This window comes from Acipenser ruthenus, chromosome 5 (assembly GCF_902713425.1).
Source record: "Acipenser ruthenus chromosome 5, fAciRut3.2 maternal haplotype, whole genome shotgun sequence".
Lineage (NCBI taxonomy): Eukaryota > Metazoa > Chordata > Actinopteri > Acipenseriformes > Acipenseridae > Acipenser > Acipenser ruthenus.
The window spans coordinates 47,831,279-47,851,278 of record NC_081193.1 but is presented as its reverse complement, the minus strand read 5'-3'; the positions used below and the strand labels follow the sequence as shown (position 1 = coordinate 47,851,278).

Genomic DNA, 20,000 nt, shown 5'->3' with positions numbered 1-20,000 from the left:
ATTGCTAAGATGACAAAATAAGAAAAAGAGGCTTGCCTGGGCCATGAAGCACCGCCAGTGGACTACTGAAGACTGGAAGAAGGTCTTATGGACCGATGAATCAAAATTTGAAATCTTCGGTTCATCACGCAGGGTTTTTGTACGCCGTCGAGTAGGCGAAAGGATGGTTCCTCAGTGTGTGACACCAACTGTCAAACATGGAGGAGGAAGCGTGATGGTCTGGGGCTCTTTTGCTGGATCCAGAGTTGACGGCTTGCACAGAGTGAGTGGCACCCTGAACCAAAACTGCTACCATAGCATTTTGCAGTGCCATGCAATACCCTCTGGTATACGCCTAGTTGGTCAGGGGTTCATCCTACAGCAAGATAATGACCCAAAACATACCTCCAGGCTATGTCAGAACTACCTTAGAAGAAAAGAACAAGACGGTAGGCTTCAAATCATGGAATGGCCAGCACAGTCTCCAGAGTTAAACCCCATCGAGATGGTTTGGGATGAACTGGACAGAAGGGTGAAACTTCTGCAACAGTGTTGGGAAGAACAATATTTGATTTCCATTGTAGAAAGAATGCCACGAGTGTGTTCGGCTGTTATATCTGCAAAAGGTGGCTACTTTGATGAGTCAAAAATTTAGATTAAATTTTGTTAAACAAAACGATTCCATGATTTCTTTTTTTTATCTCCAATTGTTTATTTGTTCTATGCTTTAATTTCAGAGTACATTGAGACATTAAACTGCGTAAATTTCAATAAAAACTGGAAAAATGGAGGTGTTCTAAAACTTTTGACCGGTAGTGTATATAACAATTAACAGTAGATATCATATTTTCTGACTATTTATTGGCAGCTAAAAGGGCTTACAGAACTGCTCAATTAAGTATTTTTTGAGGATGTGCAGTCTTTAAACAAGTTGTTTACCGCAATTCCAAAAAGCATTATTTTTAAATATAATTCCACCATGACTTGGCTAAAGGTTTTGTAATAATACCTACTGTGTTCCAGTCCCTTGAACTCTCTATACGTACCATAGCACTTCTCTGATCTTTATACAGTGATCATTGAATAAACTCTACCTAAACCTAATTAGGGATTGGAAAACATATTGAATAAATAAATGAATTACTTTGCATCGGTTATACAGAGCTATAGAAAAACAACGTTAAAAAGGTAAATAAGAACAAATTAAAAAAACAGTTACCATGCCTTCAGTAAACCTACAAAAATACCGCCAATGTTTGTTTTTAAACATTCAATAAACATACACTCACAGGCAGCTAGCTCAGCAAAAATAAAAACAAAATTAGGCCAGAAAAAAAAGACATACAATGCTACATACTGTATTTTCTAGATGCTAGCATCACAGTGTCTTGCTTTTCCACTGATTTTGGTAATATAAAAATAGGTGAAATTGCTAGACTGTAAGAGCTGCCATGTATGTACAATGAGTAAACAGATTGTCAGGGAACAAATACAGTCCAAGGCCACACTTTGAACGAATAAATGGATTTCATCTGTCACGAAAGAGCAAAATAAGACACTGCCTATCCCGTATCAAATTTTATGAAGCTTCAAAAGAACAATGCCCTGTTGAACAAAAACAGGCAGCATTCAGTAAACATTAATTTAATGGAATCAATTGTCTATATGAGCAGAAGCCCTCCTGTTTGGTAAACTGGCTTGAGTGCCACTTTGTCTAACAGATTTCAGGTTTTCTCAGTCAGATAGACAGTTGCAAAACAAGGGTGACGTGTCGCAACCAAGGTTTACAAACTATGCATCCTTGAAACACCCACCAGGTTGCTGGTAGAAAGCTGGATAAACAAACTTAATATGCGATAAGAATTGGCCTTGTATTGACTTTTGCTTTTAATTCAAGAAAACTGTCTACAAGTACCATATGTTAGATTCTCAAGTGGGGAAAAAAAGCTGCCAAGGACTTTGGAAGACCAAGATTAAAGAATATTCTTTCATATTTGTGTCTCACGGTTTACTCTTCCATGCATAAATTACAGGCAATAAAGCTTTCCTACTCAAAAAAGAGGAAATGCATGCAAACATGGATTATCCTTATTAGCAAATTCACAACCAGTTCTTCCTGGTTCCTTTCTCTCCTTCCTATTGTCTGGGATACTAAAGCTATTGACTTTAATGTCTTTGGGATATGGAAACAGCAGTCTTTAAGATGCAAACAAGATTAGAGTCTGTCTCAAAAAATAAACATAATAATTTCAGGTAATTATTAACATTGAAACCATTTAAATCTACAGTTGATTAAGCAACATCTGACAGCCCTACATTGTAATTTTTAATCTGAATCAAGGACTTAGGCCCCTTATTTTTAATAATTCTGTCGTATGAAAAAATACTCGAAACAATAATTAAAATATTGCTAGTTTTATACTGTTTCAACACCAGCATAGGTCCTTCTCCATTTTTAAAGCTGTTTCACAATACAAAATAACACACTTCATTCTAAAACAAACAACCACTGTATGATAATTAAAACTTACAAATGATTAAGATTTATTCTCAACAGAATCAACCACCATATATATTTGCTAGCTGCGCTGCATGAACAGTGAAATATTTATTTAAAACAATGTAAAACTATGTTTTGTTCAATAAATGACCTACATTTATTAAAGCTTTGTGGCCCCAAGTAGCCCCCGATTCCTAACTCTTGCTACCTGAAAATGTAATGAAGTGAAAACTACAGCAGTAATTATATATATATATATATATATATATATATATATATATATATATATATATATATATATATTTCATAGTTTTAAATCAAGGACAGACAATTCTAATCGTTTTTAAAATGTAGTTTACAGGCCAGAATAGATCACAAACTTGAACTCGGACTAGTACTGTACTTTTACATGTAACAATTACAATAAGCTCTACTCAAAACACTGCTTTGCTTGCACCGATTGAGCTATTTAAATCCTTTGGTAACAAAAGCTGCTTTCCAATTTAGAGTCGTTTCACAGATTTGATTCAAAGAATACAAGGTCAGAAAAGGTGAAAGTGGGCTGGAAAGGGTTATAAAGTCACCTTGTCTCTTATTGCATAGCAACTGGCAAATCTGGGTAGAAATCAGGAGGACATCTGGAGTGAAAGGGGAAAAGGGTGGTGGGGGGGCTAGGGGGGAAAGAGGGATCGACCAAGAAACAAAGTCAGCATAAAGAACTGAGCAAGTGGCAGCTTGGAATTGGGCGTTCTTGTCTGGCAAAAGAAGGGGCAGGCAGCAAGACTAATGAAACATTGGGGATACAGGACGTATGCCAGCACAAGAAAGAAAAAGTGCATCAGCTCTGCAGATGTGTCAAGCCCCCCTCTAACAAAATAATGACATAATCACCATTGAAGTCACAGACCAGACTGAACACAAGGAGAGAAGAAATGAAAGCAAGCCTTCAGAGGCTTTAGGTACACACAGTTCAACTGAAAGACAACAATTTAACTGAAAGACTTTTGTAGGGTTCATACAGTAGTTTAAAGAACTGTGGGAATGTATAGGAGTGGGTGGTTATCTTTTTTAGTTTTGTACTGTGCAGAGTTCAAAGGCAATACCTGGATAATACATTTTTTTTTAAAAAAAAACACTACAATTATTCTTGCGTATTAGCACTAGACATTTAAAAATAAAGTTGCAGTACAACATCTTCAGTAGCTAGGCAGAATTTCCCCTTTGGTTATCACCATAGAAACAGAAAACAAAACAAGCCAAAGACAGTCAGCATGCCGCCACTTTTGTAGCTTTTTAACCAATGCTTTCAATGTTTTTTTTTTTTTTTAATGAATTACATACAATCATTAAAACACGTAAGGTGCGGGGATCTGAAAAATATTGCGTTACATGTCCACACATGTTACTACAGCTTTTTAAATAACGTACCTGTAATTTTTCTTTTCATTGTTAACATCCTGACAACTTTTTACACATCACTTTAAAGTCTGTTTCAAAGCTCTTTTCAAAATGTCCGCTCTACTGCACTGGGGTTTGAGATCTGTCCTCTAAATCACTGCAGGAAGAGCGATTAAAAAAACAAACAAAAAAAAAACATAAGCGCTCTGGCTTTTCTGTTTTGTACCATGGACCGTTATAGCTGTTGTTACCTGTTTGACAATGTGGGCAATAATCCTAACACCATCAGTGTACTACAGCGAACATTTTGAAAAGAACTTTGAAACAGACTTTAAAGTTATAAGTGTAAAAATTTGTCAGGATGTTAACAATGAAAGAAAAATCACAGGTACTTTATTCTAACAGTTGTAGCAACACGTGGGGACATGTAATGCTATGTTTTTCGGAACCCTGCTACTTACTCTGAGTCATTCAATAATAAAGAGCACTAGAAAATTCTTATTAAAAACAGCTATTTTCATTTGTTAAGTATTACGTTAACACCTTTTCACCAAATATTGCTCCTCCTTACTGATACCAGGTACAATCCCCTGATGAAGACTTGGCAAGCTAACAAGAAAAATGTTAGATGGCAAACCAAGGTATATTTATAATGCTTCCATGCTAACAGGTAATGCTGAGAGGGACGTCTCAGTTTGCTTCAGTAATATCCAGGGAGAAATGGGTTAGAGTAGATTGCATGGCTGAGGAGTCACCACTCTCACTGCACCCCGTCAAATGACATCAGGTTTGAAGTGTCACAAGTACACATTCTGATGTCACGCGAGTAGTTAGACTGTGTAGATTACATTTTCCATATACATCCAGTGCAGAAAATATGTGCTGTTACTTTGTTGCATTATACAATTATGCATTTAAGATGTATCTACTGGGTATAAATATAGTCATTTAAAACCGTCAGTTACTTACAAGCTAGATTATATAGTTGTCACCTATTAATCCCTTAGCCTCCCCCACCTTTCACCTAGTTGCATAAAGACATTTTCTAAAAGGCAAACCCATTCTTCCTCTTAATATCTCTTTAAAGTTTTTTCAACAAACAGGGAAACGAAAGGCAGACAAAAGTTTTTGTAAAAAGAGGACCCAGTTACTTCACAGCAAAAGGAAGGTGTGTGTTATTACAGCTGTCTCGGGTTTAAGTGACTTTTGTCAGCTTTAAGTGAATATCTGCTTAAGAAGGCAAGGGAACAATGGTAAGCAAAGTAATAAGAAGAGACCAAACACAAAGCACTTGGTGGCCCCTTTCATTGCTTCAAATTAAAGATTCATGAGCAAAGCTTACATTTTTTATGAGACTTTAAAAATAAAGATTATCATAACCATCTTCAAAACATTTATGGTACTTATATTTGCAAACTTGCAGACCATTTTGATAACCACTTACAGGGATTCCCAGTATTTTGATACACTGTAGTCAGTCTAATACAATGCATCCCATATTAATCTATATTGCATAATCTGTTCCTCTAAACAGAGACCTGTATGAAACCGAACAGGAACTAACCTGTAGAGATTCTGATTTGCAATATGTGCGATTCAAAATGTCTATACTTGCTCGGTTTACAATGCTACATTAACACACCATTACAGTGTTGTTGTATTTTTATATTAATCTACAGAAACTTCCCCTATCTACTTATGACTTCCATTGACTGTCTCTGCACATAATGCATACACCTCCAACAAACACAAGGACAGTAATGCACACACAGCATTCCAACAAGCCTGTGCCCCAATACCTGAAGGATACATATTGGTATGTATGAATATAGTGTACACAAATATGAATACTGTATAATACATGCCTTTCTCCGTTCTAAGATTTTACACAGGGATGGAACCAAAAACAATATCCTCCAATTACTCCACCCTGCAAAAAAGCTGATAAAGTATTTAATTGTACATGCAAACTATAAAGGAAACGAAGAAATTATTTAATTGCTTAACTACTTACAAACACGGATCTTGGTCTATAGAAGAACTTAAGTGGCTAGGGTGTGCTTTCTTGTAAATCTCTTGTTCATTAACAGGAGCTTGCCAATACAGTATAGTAGTGAAATGTTAGTAGTAGTCAAATTTGACTATCTCCAGGAGATATGTGTGTTCAGTTTTAAGCTAGGACCCCCTGCTGCCTCTGCAGAAATACAACTCTCTGTGTTCTTATTGATAACCCTTTTCCGGAATGAAGGAAAAAAAAAATGTTAAGAGCTAATGGTAAGGAGAGCTGAATGTCAGACAATAGGCAGCGGTATCCACAAAGACGTTGAACTTTTCCACAGCTCAGAAGGACAATTAATTATGAAGGCCTTTAGGGTAGGTCAAAGCAAGAGTGGGTAAAAAAAAACAAAACACTGCTGGCCTAGCTCGCCTGACACTCACTGAGTTAGTTAAATGGTTATGCCTTTTTTTATAGCCATTAGAATAACCAACAGATGATTTAAAAGATTTTTTATTTTGATATGTGACTCCCCTCGTATAAATTCTATTCTCTCTGTTAAATCATATGAAACTAGGATTTTTCCAAAAAGAGTCATGGGCTAGGTCAGATTTAAAATAAAAAAAAGCCTTTTGGTTGTGCTTCACAAGAGGGAAAAAAGGGACACTTTTTCATCAAATTAATTCAGGAAAAAGGGGAAAAAAAACAGACAAACACAAAGAACTGGGACTTTTTTCTCTCTAATATTAAATAGGGTAACTGATAAGGTCAGACACATGATACCTAAAGACATGAATCCATGAACTCTTGAAGTCAAAGGACTTCTCTGTACTTTAACTGCAAAGCAACAGTCTTTCAAAGGAAGGGGGATCATAGAACTCCACTGAATCTCCTTTAAACGTTTTATTAGCAGAAGAGGGAGGGGGGTGAGGCTCTAAGTGGGGAAGCTTGACAGAAAAACCTTGAACTATTTTCTGAAGGAAAGATGAGACCCTCACTAGGCTGCCATAAAACGAACCCCCCACTTCCCACCCCAAAGGCTCTTCTGAACTTTGATAGGTGCCAAGACATCGCCACTGAAAGCTGGATATAATTGTGTGCTAAATGCTTTATTCACCTCAACAAAGAACAATACGCACAAAAACACTGAATACATTTGTAGGGTTGTTTGGAAACTACTGCACTGATCCGTCATTTTAGCACATACAGTAGAGGTTTCTATGTTTCCTTTAATGACTACATGTCATGTGCTTCAGTGTAAAAAATATTTTGAAAAATAAACAGAACCCAGTCACATGACACAAGAATAATAATTTTTTTTTTTTTACTGGTATATTCTTTCTGGCTTAACCTTACATATGCAACAGAAGGGTCATTTTCCAAACAGAATACTGCACATCAAATACCTGCAGTATTTGTTTTTAATTTAGCAGCTAACACCATCTTTCTCATTATGACCCAAGCAACTCGATATTCATTTCATAATGTCAAATGAATCTAAATTGAACTGAAAAAAGGTGTATACCACTTGTATATGAATGTTTATAAAGAACTTATTCTAAAGACCATTCTGAAAACCTAAGTTACATCTACATTATCAACATTTGCTAATGTTTTTTGTTCTCAAAGTGTTTTTTGTTTGTTGCCTGGAGGGGCAGCAGAGCTGTGGTAATTACACAGCAAACTGTCTTATGAGGGGAAGCTAAGAAAGATTCACAGAGGAAACACAAAAATGAACGCAACAAAGGTAATTAATGAACTTGCTTTAATTACAGCTCTGACGCGTTCTGCAATAAGGAATGCGGCAATTACTTCACTTAACATAAAAGTCAGTGAAGGGAAAAAAGACATTTATAAAAGGATAAAAGAAAGCAGCAGAAGAAAAAGAACACAACAACAAAGAAATCTCAAAAGGAAAAGAAAGCGTATTACTGAAGCACAATGACAGACTAGATTAACATCAAAAGATCAGCAACACAGTGGACATATTCATTCATGAGACACAACCAAGGTGGATGGAACTTTGATGATGCTATATTTGGCAAAAGTACAATTTGCTGAATCGGCTTGGGTTCCAGTTTCATGTTCTGTGTAAGCAGAACTTAACAGGTAAAGGAGGGTAAATTCAGGTAAAGGTATCCAACCTCAGCTATACTTTGAATTATAGTAAGTCTTAATTGTTTTTCCACCAATTTTGTGTTCAAAATTACAAGTTATAAAAAAAGTGTTGTCACAGATGCACAATAATGCAACGTTCTTTAACATAGTCAGTTGGTTTGTCTGGAAAATTTGCATTGCTTAGCAAAACATCTTTGAGCCAAGCTTCTAATCGGCACTTAGATCTACTTGCACAGACACCTGTAGGTGACATCAGTGCCTAATATGCAAAATATCCCTCCTAACTTACTTCTCAAACAATAAAAGTCTTATTTGTGTTTTTTTTTTTTTTAAAAATCAGCTTGAAAATTCTAACTGCTCATATGTAAATAAAGTAACTAGCTAGATATACCTGCAACCTGTAAAGATCTAGTCTAATGTTGTATCTTGGCAACTAAAGATCTTTCCGAAGACCACAACCAGCTGTGGACCAATAATATATAAAAACAGTATTCATACTGTACCATGAGATAATGAGAAAGGCACATTAGGTAAATCAGAATTATTGCTTATTTTAAATAGTTGAAAGTTTTCTGTTGTGCAAAATGTCACTGTAATTGCAAATGTCAGCACATTGTTGCATATTAGCAATTAAAAATATTGAGATCCTCAGATAGATAAATAGCAACTAGGATGAGGTTAGGAGTCACAGATTGTGTTTGTTGATATGCTGTGTTGTGTTTACTAGCAAATTAATGGACCAGAGTGTGGTAGATGCAGTTGCATGATTTTGGGGGTGTTTCAGGGGTCACCTGGGATTTTTCGAGACTAATAGTGGCCACTGGACATCAATCTTGTCACCAATGCTACGGCAAATAATTACATACTTAATGTTAAATATCTGGTACTAATTTGCTAGCAAACTGACAGTTGATCTAACCAGTACAATATTTGAACGATTTCTAAATATTACAACAGAAAGTGCACTTAAAAAAGGCAACTGCTTGCTTTGCAATACAGTGCTTTGCCTTACAACGGTTTTTGCATAATTTGTATATCTTGCATACACAAGCATGCCTGCTAAAAGTAAGCTTAAAAAAAGGTAAGAATATGTTGATCTATTTTAAAAATAATGAAATACAACATGAACTGTAAAGGCAAGAACAAACACATATTTAATTGTTCAGGCAGAGGTTTTACTAAATACGTCACTTGCAAGTCACTGAAATTAACAGTAGAAATACAATATTTAAGGTTAATATTTGTACCATTGTATAACAATATTTCTTTATTTTCTGCCACCAGGCAAATTCCTTCTGCATGACAAACCAGACAAAGTCCTACCTCAAAGTCATTTGCCTTGTTGTAGTGCATGTTGAGGGCTCTGTACAGCTCACAGTCCCGAGTGACATTCAGTTCCTCTGTGCCTGTGACACCATCATTGATCGCTTGCCGTGCAAACTTCTCCATCTGAATGTAGTAGAACTCTCGAAAGTTGCTGAACCACTTGATGAGCTGAGAGGTGATACATCTGTTGAACTGTTTTAAAATAATCACTATATTAGCACAGTTTTATAACAGACAATATAAAAAGTACCATTCAGACATGCATAAAACCAAGTATGCAAGCCTAAAACTTGATGACTGAAACTTGTTTTTTGGCCTCTTCCATAATTGCACCCATATATATTTCTCTACATCAATTATGTCATCTGTAAAAAAAATAAAATCTATTTCTGTATAGCAAGAGTCCTTTTTTATATAAGCGTTTCTCTTGTAGAAGTGTTAAAGTTGTTCCATAATGTGCTGTGGGAGCATTATGTAAAATTTGTTTACTCTGGGAAATGTGTGACAATAGAGGTGTACATAATATGAGTATACTGTATGCTGCTGAACTCAGGGTCACAAAGCTGTGCCATGACCCCTTTTGGCTCTCTTCTCTTAACTCTTACCCCTGATTAAACATCTATTTCAAGTATAGATAAAAAAAGAGTTTCTGCCCCTGTTCTAGTAAAAAAAAAGATTCACTTTATTTTCTCTTCATGAAAACACTTTAAATTATTTAGGAAAAAAAAAGTCAATAATTATCAGTAGTTGGCTTCTAAATAAAATGGTAAGCAAGATTCACAAAGGTTAAAACATGATAGTAAGCTTGTGTCCCTGTAGCAAACTGGATAATGCAAATAAACTAGAATGCAAACAAATAAAATAATTTAAAAGACCACAAAATGTAATAAAATTGGCCTGGACTGTTTGGGCACTGCATTCATTGTGGAGTTATATCTCAGGTTTGCATGTGCAGGCTCGGCAGCTTCATGGTCTTTGACCCTGTTGGATGACCTCTGAGACAACAGCATGTGCTGCAGCCTTCTGCAAAAGGGTATTGTGTGCTTTCACCAGACAATTGAGTTGCATTTAGCCAACTTAAAACCAATAAATACAAGAGTCTTTATATTAGCTGGTCCCCCTGCCGTTTGTCATCGTGGCATTAATCACCCCCCTTCTCAGAAAAAAGAGGGGCGTGCATTAATCAAAAATCAACAGCAAGCACTTATCAAGTACTGGCCATGAGAACATGCAGGCCTCTGTCAAGATGACAGCTAAAGTGTATGTGGAGAGAGGGGGGGAGGGGTGGCTTGGTGATAATTACCGTGTAGAAAGTTGTTTCTATGCTAGCAAATCTAAGATAATGAAGTGAATGAAAATTCATGGCAGGGAATCTAAGTAACAAGGAAACAGAAGCAGGGAGGACTGGTGCTTCTCCCAAAAGGCCAGCCTGCATCATATTTGCTGTGCAGTTGCAAGAGTTCTTACAGATAATTGACCAGAAAATGATTAAGTCATCATCAAACTGCTTCTGCCAGCAAGAGTTCAAACATATACTTAACCTATCCAAGAATTATATATTCACTCTGTGTGTCTGCTCTGTCTGTATTCAGCCTTGCGGGGAACCTGATTAAAAAAGACAACTGAAGGACCCCCGTTATCTGATCTTCTGGTTGCCGATTTCAATAGACCCATTACGATCTGCTGAACTTGGAGTTCTTTCCGTTTTATCTCAGCAGCAAAATACACTGTCCAAATTTGCAGACACTGAGATAAGGACCACAGGCCCCCATGACGGCTTACTGTTCCTTTTTAATTCTTTTAGAATAAGAAACAAAACATTACAAAATGATAGTAGGCTGTGCACTGGGGAATGAGAATTGCTTTGACATGGAGATTAGGCTCTTGCATTGTTACAAGACATTGTCTCATATGAACAAGGGTAGGAGAAAAAAAGGGAGGGTATTTTCTCTAGAATGGTCCATGGATGACATAATGGAGACTACAAAAAAAGTAAGTCCGCATGACATTGTTTGGCAGGAGGGCATAAAGGGAGATTTAAAGCGTATTGTTGCAGATTCGAAATACCAGAGATGCAGTGGACAAAACAACAGAGTCACTGGAACGTGACAACTCAGCAATTAAGGATCATGTCATCTGCTTGTCAAACAAACACCCCCCACCCTCCCCAAGTCACGTTGAAAAATATACTTATTTTGAGTATGCAGTAGCAAGATGCATTTTTCTTGATGGACCATGCACAACCATGTAATACATATTAATGAATGATATTAAAGAAAAAAAAGGTATTAATAATTCATAACAAAGTCCTTCAAAACAAGTCTGTCAATACAAGCATGACATTGCTGTCTAACATGATGTTTTGCATGTCAAACTGAGGCAAATGTTGCAAAAATAGATGAATTACAAACAGCAGTTTTGCCAATTCTTTTGGTTTAGGATGTGTACATGCAATTCTATTACAAATGTATGTACAATCATAAAAGATTAAGAAACAGATCAGTTTATTGTACAAACCCAGAGTAAGACATCTGTGGTGTGCTAATGTGTTTTACAAAAACTAATTGCTACAATAAAAGGTCTGTGTTTCCAAAACAGAAGAGTCTCTGACTTTGATTAATGCTTCCCACGGGATACCTCCGTCCTGATATTTGCTAAGGAAACTTCCTAAATATTCAATAAGCACAGTCAAAAGATGCATAAAATCCATTTGACAATTTAATCTAGCCAGGCAGCAGTTGACTCAAAGGGGTGGAGGGGCTGAGAAACATCATTTACGTAACACAGACATGCTCAAAAGCCTGTGAACGACTTTCCTTCAGGCAGACTACAATATAGCAGGCTACTCCAATCAGCAGTTACATTTCCATTTTCCTTTGGCCAATTATCAGTTAACATGATACTACTGTACTTTACCAACTGCCAGAATGAGAAGCAAACTCACCAGTATCTAGTTTACTGTCATAGTTTAAATATGAACTGCAGCAACATTAGGCGTCACCCAATTAAGCATTACACACAAGGCTTTGGGAAAAATTTAAAATTTTAGGAATGAAAGCTATTTGCCAAAGTTTCATAAAAAGGTGTTAAAGAATATTAGATTGAGCAAACAGTTTTAAGTTTTAAATGAGCTTGAAGGATGAGACAGAGAAATGTTTTACTTTATGTATGCTTTTTTGAACCTTATACTGTGAATTAAGTAGCACAACGAGTAACTCACATAAAACTTCTCTATGTCCGGGAAAGAATTTTCTATTACACATTACAGTTTATTCCTATTAAGTGTTTAAAAGATTAGACAACGGAGAGTGTTTAATGATGCAGGCAACACGTTCTTGACATTACTATACATGTTGCTACTTTTGTACTTTTGAAGTTATTACTCTGAAGTCTTACAGGTTTACTTTCCACCACTACTGAAGATTTTAACATTTATATTTTATAGTCAAGACAACTGGTCCTTTGAGAAACATCCCATTATAAAACCTAAATATTTAAGGAAATACAAAAATGTATCGTTAAAGGTAAAAAAAAATAAGAATTGGTTTTTAACAATTTAAAAAAGTAAGACGCTTTCGATTTTTAAAAAAATTACCATATATATTCTAAATATATCTATTAAATTGTGGAATGAAAAAAAAACCATGCTGATTGGTAAATGCCTACTGTAGTTATCACTAGGTTTTGATTAATGTGGCCTAAGGTGTATAATTATTTATACACCTTAGGCCTCACACCAATATTCCTTGGCTACCAGCAAAAATATACAACCCTATGTTTTATTAATTCAATATAAATCACCTTTAATATAAATTGTTAATGGAAACACTGTGGAGCTAACAAAACAGTTACCATAAATCTTACGTAATCTTTCATATATCTCCCATAATTGTATATTACCGTATGCACGATTCATGGTAAATTACATTTTTTTGTAGCTATTAGTGATGAAAAAATGTGTGCTCTCCATACTTATTTCAGCTTCCCTTCTTCACAAGGCCACATGAGGGAAGCAGAAACATTGGAAACTTTAGTTAAACCCTTGAAACAACCTAAGCATAGTTATAACTACCGCAATGCAAGTTAAAAGTGAATGCGAACTTCCATTTAGTGTAAAAAGCTGCACGAAGCCTAATGGGTGTGATTATCTCATCTTAACCACACATCTGTCATGCCATTAAAACGTAATACAGCTGTGTCAGTTTTTTTCATTTAAATATATAGATGATTATATTAACATCCTCCTAAAAATACCAGCAGTAGTTGCAATTGTAATATTGACAAGTAAGATATAATAGATTACAATAAAATGCTGTGTACTGTGACAATTTAAACACAAATTGATTAATTCTGTATTCATTTTTTTATAACTTAGTGTCATTCCCTCAGTAACTAACCAATTGTGAAGGTATGGTTCTCTTGTGAAGTAGTCTACACAGGTACAGTTAGCCACATGGTGTGCAATTACTGACAGTTCAGTAGCCCCCAATGACAAAAGTCAGGAGGTTGTGGAATTCGGTAGAGGGAGAGTGCAGCTGTGAGTGGACAGCCTTCATATCCTCATTTGAATAATGTGGCCTGAATCTGTCACTTTATTTATCCTCCTTATGCTCAGTGTACGCTGCATCAACAACAAATTAAATTGTAAATAAGACACAATCATGATTGTTTGTTGTTGTTGTTTTGTTTTTAATTCCGACGCAGCAGCTAAGTGAAAAAAAAAAAAAAGTACTAAGCTTTTTGACAAGAATTTATACAATAAAAGATCCTGAAGCATGCATATGTTGTCAAAAGCATTCGAGCGAAAGCTCTAAACAATGAAGCTAGAAGCATTTTTCTCATCATGTGTGCTTTCAAGTCTATTCTGACACCGTAAATGTTTGAACCAAAGTTTGAAAAGACAATTTCAAAGTTGATTATTTGTTTACATATATTGTCTCTCCACAACTATCCCAAGAAAGAAGACACAACAACTATTTCACATTAAACAGCACCTTAAAATTATGTACAAAAATAATAATAATAATAATAATAATAATATCATCTTACCTTCACATCAGAGAAGAACATCTTGAGCATGTTGGAGCTGGGGTATCTGGTGTAAAAGAACATCAGCTTTGCCTTTTTTAGGTGATTAGGTGAAAGTCCTTCCTGAATTTGCTACAGGTTAATTAAGGAAAATTTGTCCGACCATATTAAAAATGCACAATTCAATACACATTTCACCCCTTCAAACTCAAACCCAAACCCAAACCCAAATCTAAACCCAATTACTCACAAACTCTCCAAACAAATGAGCAACAATATGAACAAAGCTAACATGAATATACATTTGAAGTAGGTAAATCTGGTACCTGGAACAAAACTAGGTAATATTAAAAACAACTAGGAGGAATACAATAGCAAGTAGTGTACATGGCTTATATAGATAATCATTTACCATACTCATATACATACAAGCAGTAGCTGCAATTGTAATGTTGAGGTATAACACAGTAACTCTGTCACTCTTCAGTACAGAACTGTGCTGGAGCAAAACTCTAGTTTCCAAAACAATGGAGCACCTTATTGTATTTAACAGTCAAAACTGAAGTGGTGTCTCAAAGAGGTTTGCATATTAGTAACTAAGAAAACCGGTAACACCCTGCATTTAGAAGCTTGTGGTCTTTACAAGACGTATCAATGCAAGATATATCAAAGATTATTTTACTGACAGTAAAAAGGTCTTTTGGGGCGAGCTGATCAATAATTGTGGGTTAGCTGATCATTAAATGTCTACTTACCCAAATAAAGGGGACTATTTATCTGGAAAATTCATTACCCTCTAGATTTGTAAACAGAAGCTACTGAAGCAAGTCCCAGGAGAAAGTGAAGCAAATCCAAAGCAATCTAGACATCCCAATTATCCTACAGTTTCTTGGCACTCTTTTGAGCACTGTGAGTTAGGACGGGATTGGACACATCTGTGCCGCAGACTGGTCCTGCCATTTCCTCTGCAAAATAACGGCTTTATAATTTATAAAAAATTGAAGATTCATGGGGAGAAAAATCAATGTGGCCCCACAAGGTCAATTTAGGAGGGTTCTTTGCAGAAGCTTCTCCCTGGGTTATAATTTCTTCAAAAGTTGTACGAAACAAAAAGTTTATAAATGCTGCTCATCTCCTAGCTCTGTGTGTGTGCTGTTTACTCATTTTTTTATACAATTGGTTCATTTTCACATGCATTTTATTATAGCCCTGTACAGTGAACTGTAAAAGTTGTTGATTAGATTATTGTTATTATTAATTTCCCAAATGTTTATGAAATATAAACTAGAATGTATTTAGATCCAATTTAGGTTGAAAAAAATAAAGGTTTAACCAATTTCTCTAGGTCAACATCCTTGCCTGAAGAAAAGAAACCTTATCTATGTTAGCAAACTCTGAAGCAACTTGATTGAACTGGCTCTTTGTATTTCAGAAGCTTAATGATTGCATAGATTATAACTCATGATTGACATGCTTCTTGTGCCAAGAGAGGAGAGTTGAAAGAACCCTCAGTGACCTCCATTAGACTGATAGGGAAGACTAAAAGAGCATTACACTCTCCAGTGCCATCTGTCATAACACATAAGTGAAATAACAGCACCAAATGAAAGAAAATAAGGCAAGCTGTCCGCTTTCACTGAGATAGAACATCCAAAGGAGCCAAAACTTTCATTCACAAATGAGAAAATGTTTATAAAAAAAATAACAAAAAAAACATTTACACAAGGGCTTTTTTTTCGAATTATGTAAATCGCAGTACAGAGCTGCCACTGCTTAAAAAAATATATATATATGTTGAATTGAATAACCACATAAGCGTTTTCATTAATTATACTGTAAAGCGCTTTCAAATGACATTATGTTGTAGATATCTATCTATCTATATATATATATATATATATATATATATATATATATATATATATATATATATATATTGCATTATTTAATCTCAATTAAGTCATAAATCTGATCTGTTTAAAAGATTAACACTGACCGCTGATCTAATTTATCAGAATTCAGTGGACACTATTTATATGACCTTCCTTTTTTTGGAAATAGAGGGAATTAAGAATCCTGTCCAGAACCCAACATGCACATTAAACCACTCTCATCAAATCAGATGATAACAATTTCGAATGGCAGGAAAGCAATACATCTTCTGTTTTCTATTTCTCAGACAAGAACATTTGTGAGTGAATTAAATTAAAACAGTACTCCTGTTGGTAGAACTTGTGATCATGTGGCCTGGAACAATCTGCATTCTAGGTATCCTAAAATGTTCAGTACAAAAAAAAACTGACATAAGGAATTTTGTGAAAGTGATGTATATGTCTCTTTAAAAGTGATTTTTTTTAAATATAATTCTCAGTAACTGAAGTTCTTTTAAAGATCAGAATATACATTTATCCACAGCCTCACAACTTAAATGATGCCCAAGAAGGAGACAACAGTTCTTATTTAGCAGGGTGGTAAACTATATCCAGAGTTACTTTAACTCAATACTCATTCAGTATGTCAATGTGCAGAATATTTGACCTGACCTTTGATGGGTATTTCTTTTCTGTTTTTTTTTTTTTTTTAATTATGCAAACAAACCAATTTGGATATATCTCTTTGGACAAATACATCATAGAATATACTTTATCCTTCAACCATTAACAGCTCAATATTGCTTTTCAATGTCACTGGAAGACCATTATTACAGTTGGGGGAAAAAAACAAAACAAACACCTTTAGGTTTTTGTGACGCAAATACTACAATCTCCAGGTGAACACATTGGTGTGATAATAATAAAATACTAATAATCAGTCTTTAAAAACAAAAAGGTGTAACAGACCAACTGGCTAATTTCCCTTATTAAGTGCTTGTGCTAAAAGGCGACTGTTCTTCCAAGAAAGCACTAGCTGTTTCCAGGATACTTACACGTACACAATGACTCATGATGGAATAGATTTGGTAAACATACAGCTGCACTGAACACAAGCTAAGCCCCATTCAAGGCCAGGAAAGAAAATTAGCACAAATAAATATTAAGGAGTTAAAAGGGAGGGGGTGGGAGTAGGGAGCAAACAAGCTATGACCCAGTAGCTCATGTGTCTCAATATTTTCAGCTACAGCTTTGTGAAGACAGATGACATTCAATTCTATGGTGTCATGCAAAATAGAAAATAACTGCTGAAACTTGAACCAGCTGCCAGGTGTAAAAAAAAAAAAAAGAAAAGATGATAAATCCATAAATTAATGAAAGACATCTGCTCAGGTACATAAAAGATTAGAGGAGTATTGCACTGCAGCTGAACCTAAAGCAGTGTTCAAACAACCTGCAAATCTGGGTGTTGTATGTTTACAAGGCACATTATAGATCACTGTTGTCACCTGAGACATGGCCGGAAGTTTGCCTCTGCTTTAAATGCAATGATATTAGGATCATGTCTTGGAAAGACATGCACTGCAATTAATAATGAAGCTAGCCAGCCAAGTGGTGGAATTAATCAGAGAGCTGGGAACAAAAATACTCACTTGAATGGATCTCTTGGTTACAAATACCTGTAACTACTGCAGTCCAGTTCAGTTCAGTTATCAGCCAATGTACTGTGTGCTACTGGACTGCTTAAATGCTATTTCCAACTACTATTGTTCCATTTAGGATTACAGTTATACAAACAAGACTTCTTTATTTTTTACATAACTGGGACGATGGACTGTTATATGGTTTACCAGTTTTATTGAACATATTTTTTTTGTTATTTCTAATGACATTTTACATTGCGATATCCTACAAGCACATTGCGGGAATATTATATTTTACTACTTCACTTCCTATGTCTCTTAATGAGGAGCTTTACATTCTTTTCTGTGTCTCAAAACTTAAGTTCAGACCCTAATCTATGGTAAATGCAAAGTGCATTCACCTGCACAAAGGTCTTAGAACTGCACAAACCCATGGCTTGTGCTTCGATATGCTCTATGCAAATGTTTTGGGAACAGAACAAAGCTATTTTTCTTGAGATGCAAAGAGGCTGCGTGACAAGGAAGATCATGACTCTCATGGACAAAAACAATTGGCTGTCTGTTTCTTCTTGGATTTGAATAAAACTTAATATTTGATTAAATAGATTCATTTGCAAATATCTAGCATACATTCAGGCTAAAACATGAACTCATGGTGCACATGCATCTTCTTGGCATCTTAAAAAAAAAAAAAGTTTAATTAACCCTTTGATTCCTGCAAAAAGAAAATCACTGCATTGACCTGCTTTTAAAATACTGATTCAGTTATTTTACTTTAGCATTACTCAGCCTTATTTAGTTATCACTTATAATATATATGTTTTTTTTTTTAATTACATTTTTTCTTTGTTTTATTCTGTGTCTCTAGAATTCAAATATATCACAAGCACTGAAAAAAGGTTCAAACACAGTTTACTCTAAAGGTTAAGAAACCATATGAAAGATAAACAGCTACCTGCAAACACCTGTTAACATCAGCTTCAAAGAAAGGAAAGGAAAAAAAACTATGCTGCCAGGCAACAGCAAATGGTGCAGCAAGTAACTGACTGTTGTCAACAAATCTTTGTAAAAAATATAAATAGAAACTGTAATTATTACTTTTACAATGTGATATGATAAGAAAAGGGAAGCGCAGTTGGGAGAAAGTTGGGCTTTATCACACAGGCATACATATCTTAATAGGAATAGACCTAAAACTAACCTAAAAAAATATGGATCACTTCAATTCAGGATTAATAATAGTTATACTGCCACTGCCAGGGCCGGATTAACGCATAGGCAAACTAGGCTTGTGCCTAGGGCCCAAACGGTTATGTGTTTTTTTTTTTTTTAACAATTACAGATTTGACTGGAAAAACTTCACTCACTTGACATTCAAACCGAGGCATCTATCTCAAACTCAAATTGTTCTCACAGGTGTATCGCAGACTTCTGTAACATTACCCAATAGAATTATGTCTCCCCACATTATTCCATGCTTGTGCAGATGCAGTTTTTAAAAGATCGCTGGACGTGCACGTGCGAGATTTCTGTGACCGAACCCCGTTGTTTTCTCAAGCACTGCCATTAAGCTCTACTGAAGCTTGCAACAAATATTGTAAACAAGACAAAGCTAATTCAGTGGCAAAATATAACAGCACATTTTAACACCACCACTGATTTTGTAGAAATACAGTACGTTCAGCCTCAGTACACGAAACCATTGATTAAAGTAACCTTATACAACGTTTTTTTCTTTTATAACACATTTTCATTGTATTACATGTAAACACATGTTCAGAAACATCAAGTGTTCATGTCCAGCGGTCTTTGAAAAAATGCAGCTGTGACGACGTGGAATCATCAAGGGTACAGAATTCTATAGGGTACAGACATCTACCATATGTAACACCTAAACTTACTTGTATGCAAAAACATTACCGATTTCTCTCCTCTTGAGAAAAGGGCATTTTCTTTAATGAAGCAAGTCAAAACTGCTGCTACTAATAATAAACAACATATATTAATAATTCAAACTGCAAATTTAACCTTTTTAATTTCTTGAACAACATGTTGATTATGACGTAGGTCACATGGCATGGCCACCATATTGGATGGAAAAAAAAACAATTTTGTCTAAATGTAAAAATCTGTCTTTCAAA

At 35.4% G+C, this 20,000-nt stretch overlaps 1 protein-coding gene across 2 annotated transcripts in view; it reads right to left on the bottom strand.

Annotated features, from left to right (window-relative positions):
* Positions 1-20,000, bottom strand: part of LOC117402292 (prospero homeobox protein 1-like) — a 36,148-nt gene that overhangs the window by 8,090 nt on the left and 8,058 nt on the right. For both annotated transcript variants that reach the window (XM_059024292.1, XM_059024293.1), the window contains exons 3-4: positions 14,367-14,475; positions 9,315-9,509 (exon numbers count right to left, since the gene is read on the bottom strand). In XM_059024292.1, the coding sequence (XP_058880275.1) occupies positions 9,315-9,509; positions 14,367-14,475 (304 nt within the window). The remainder of the gene's footprint in view (positions 1-9,314; positions 9,510-14,366; positions 14,476-20,000) is intronic.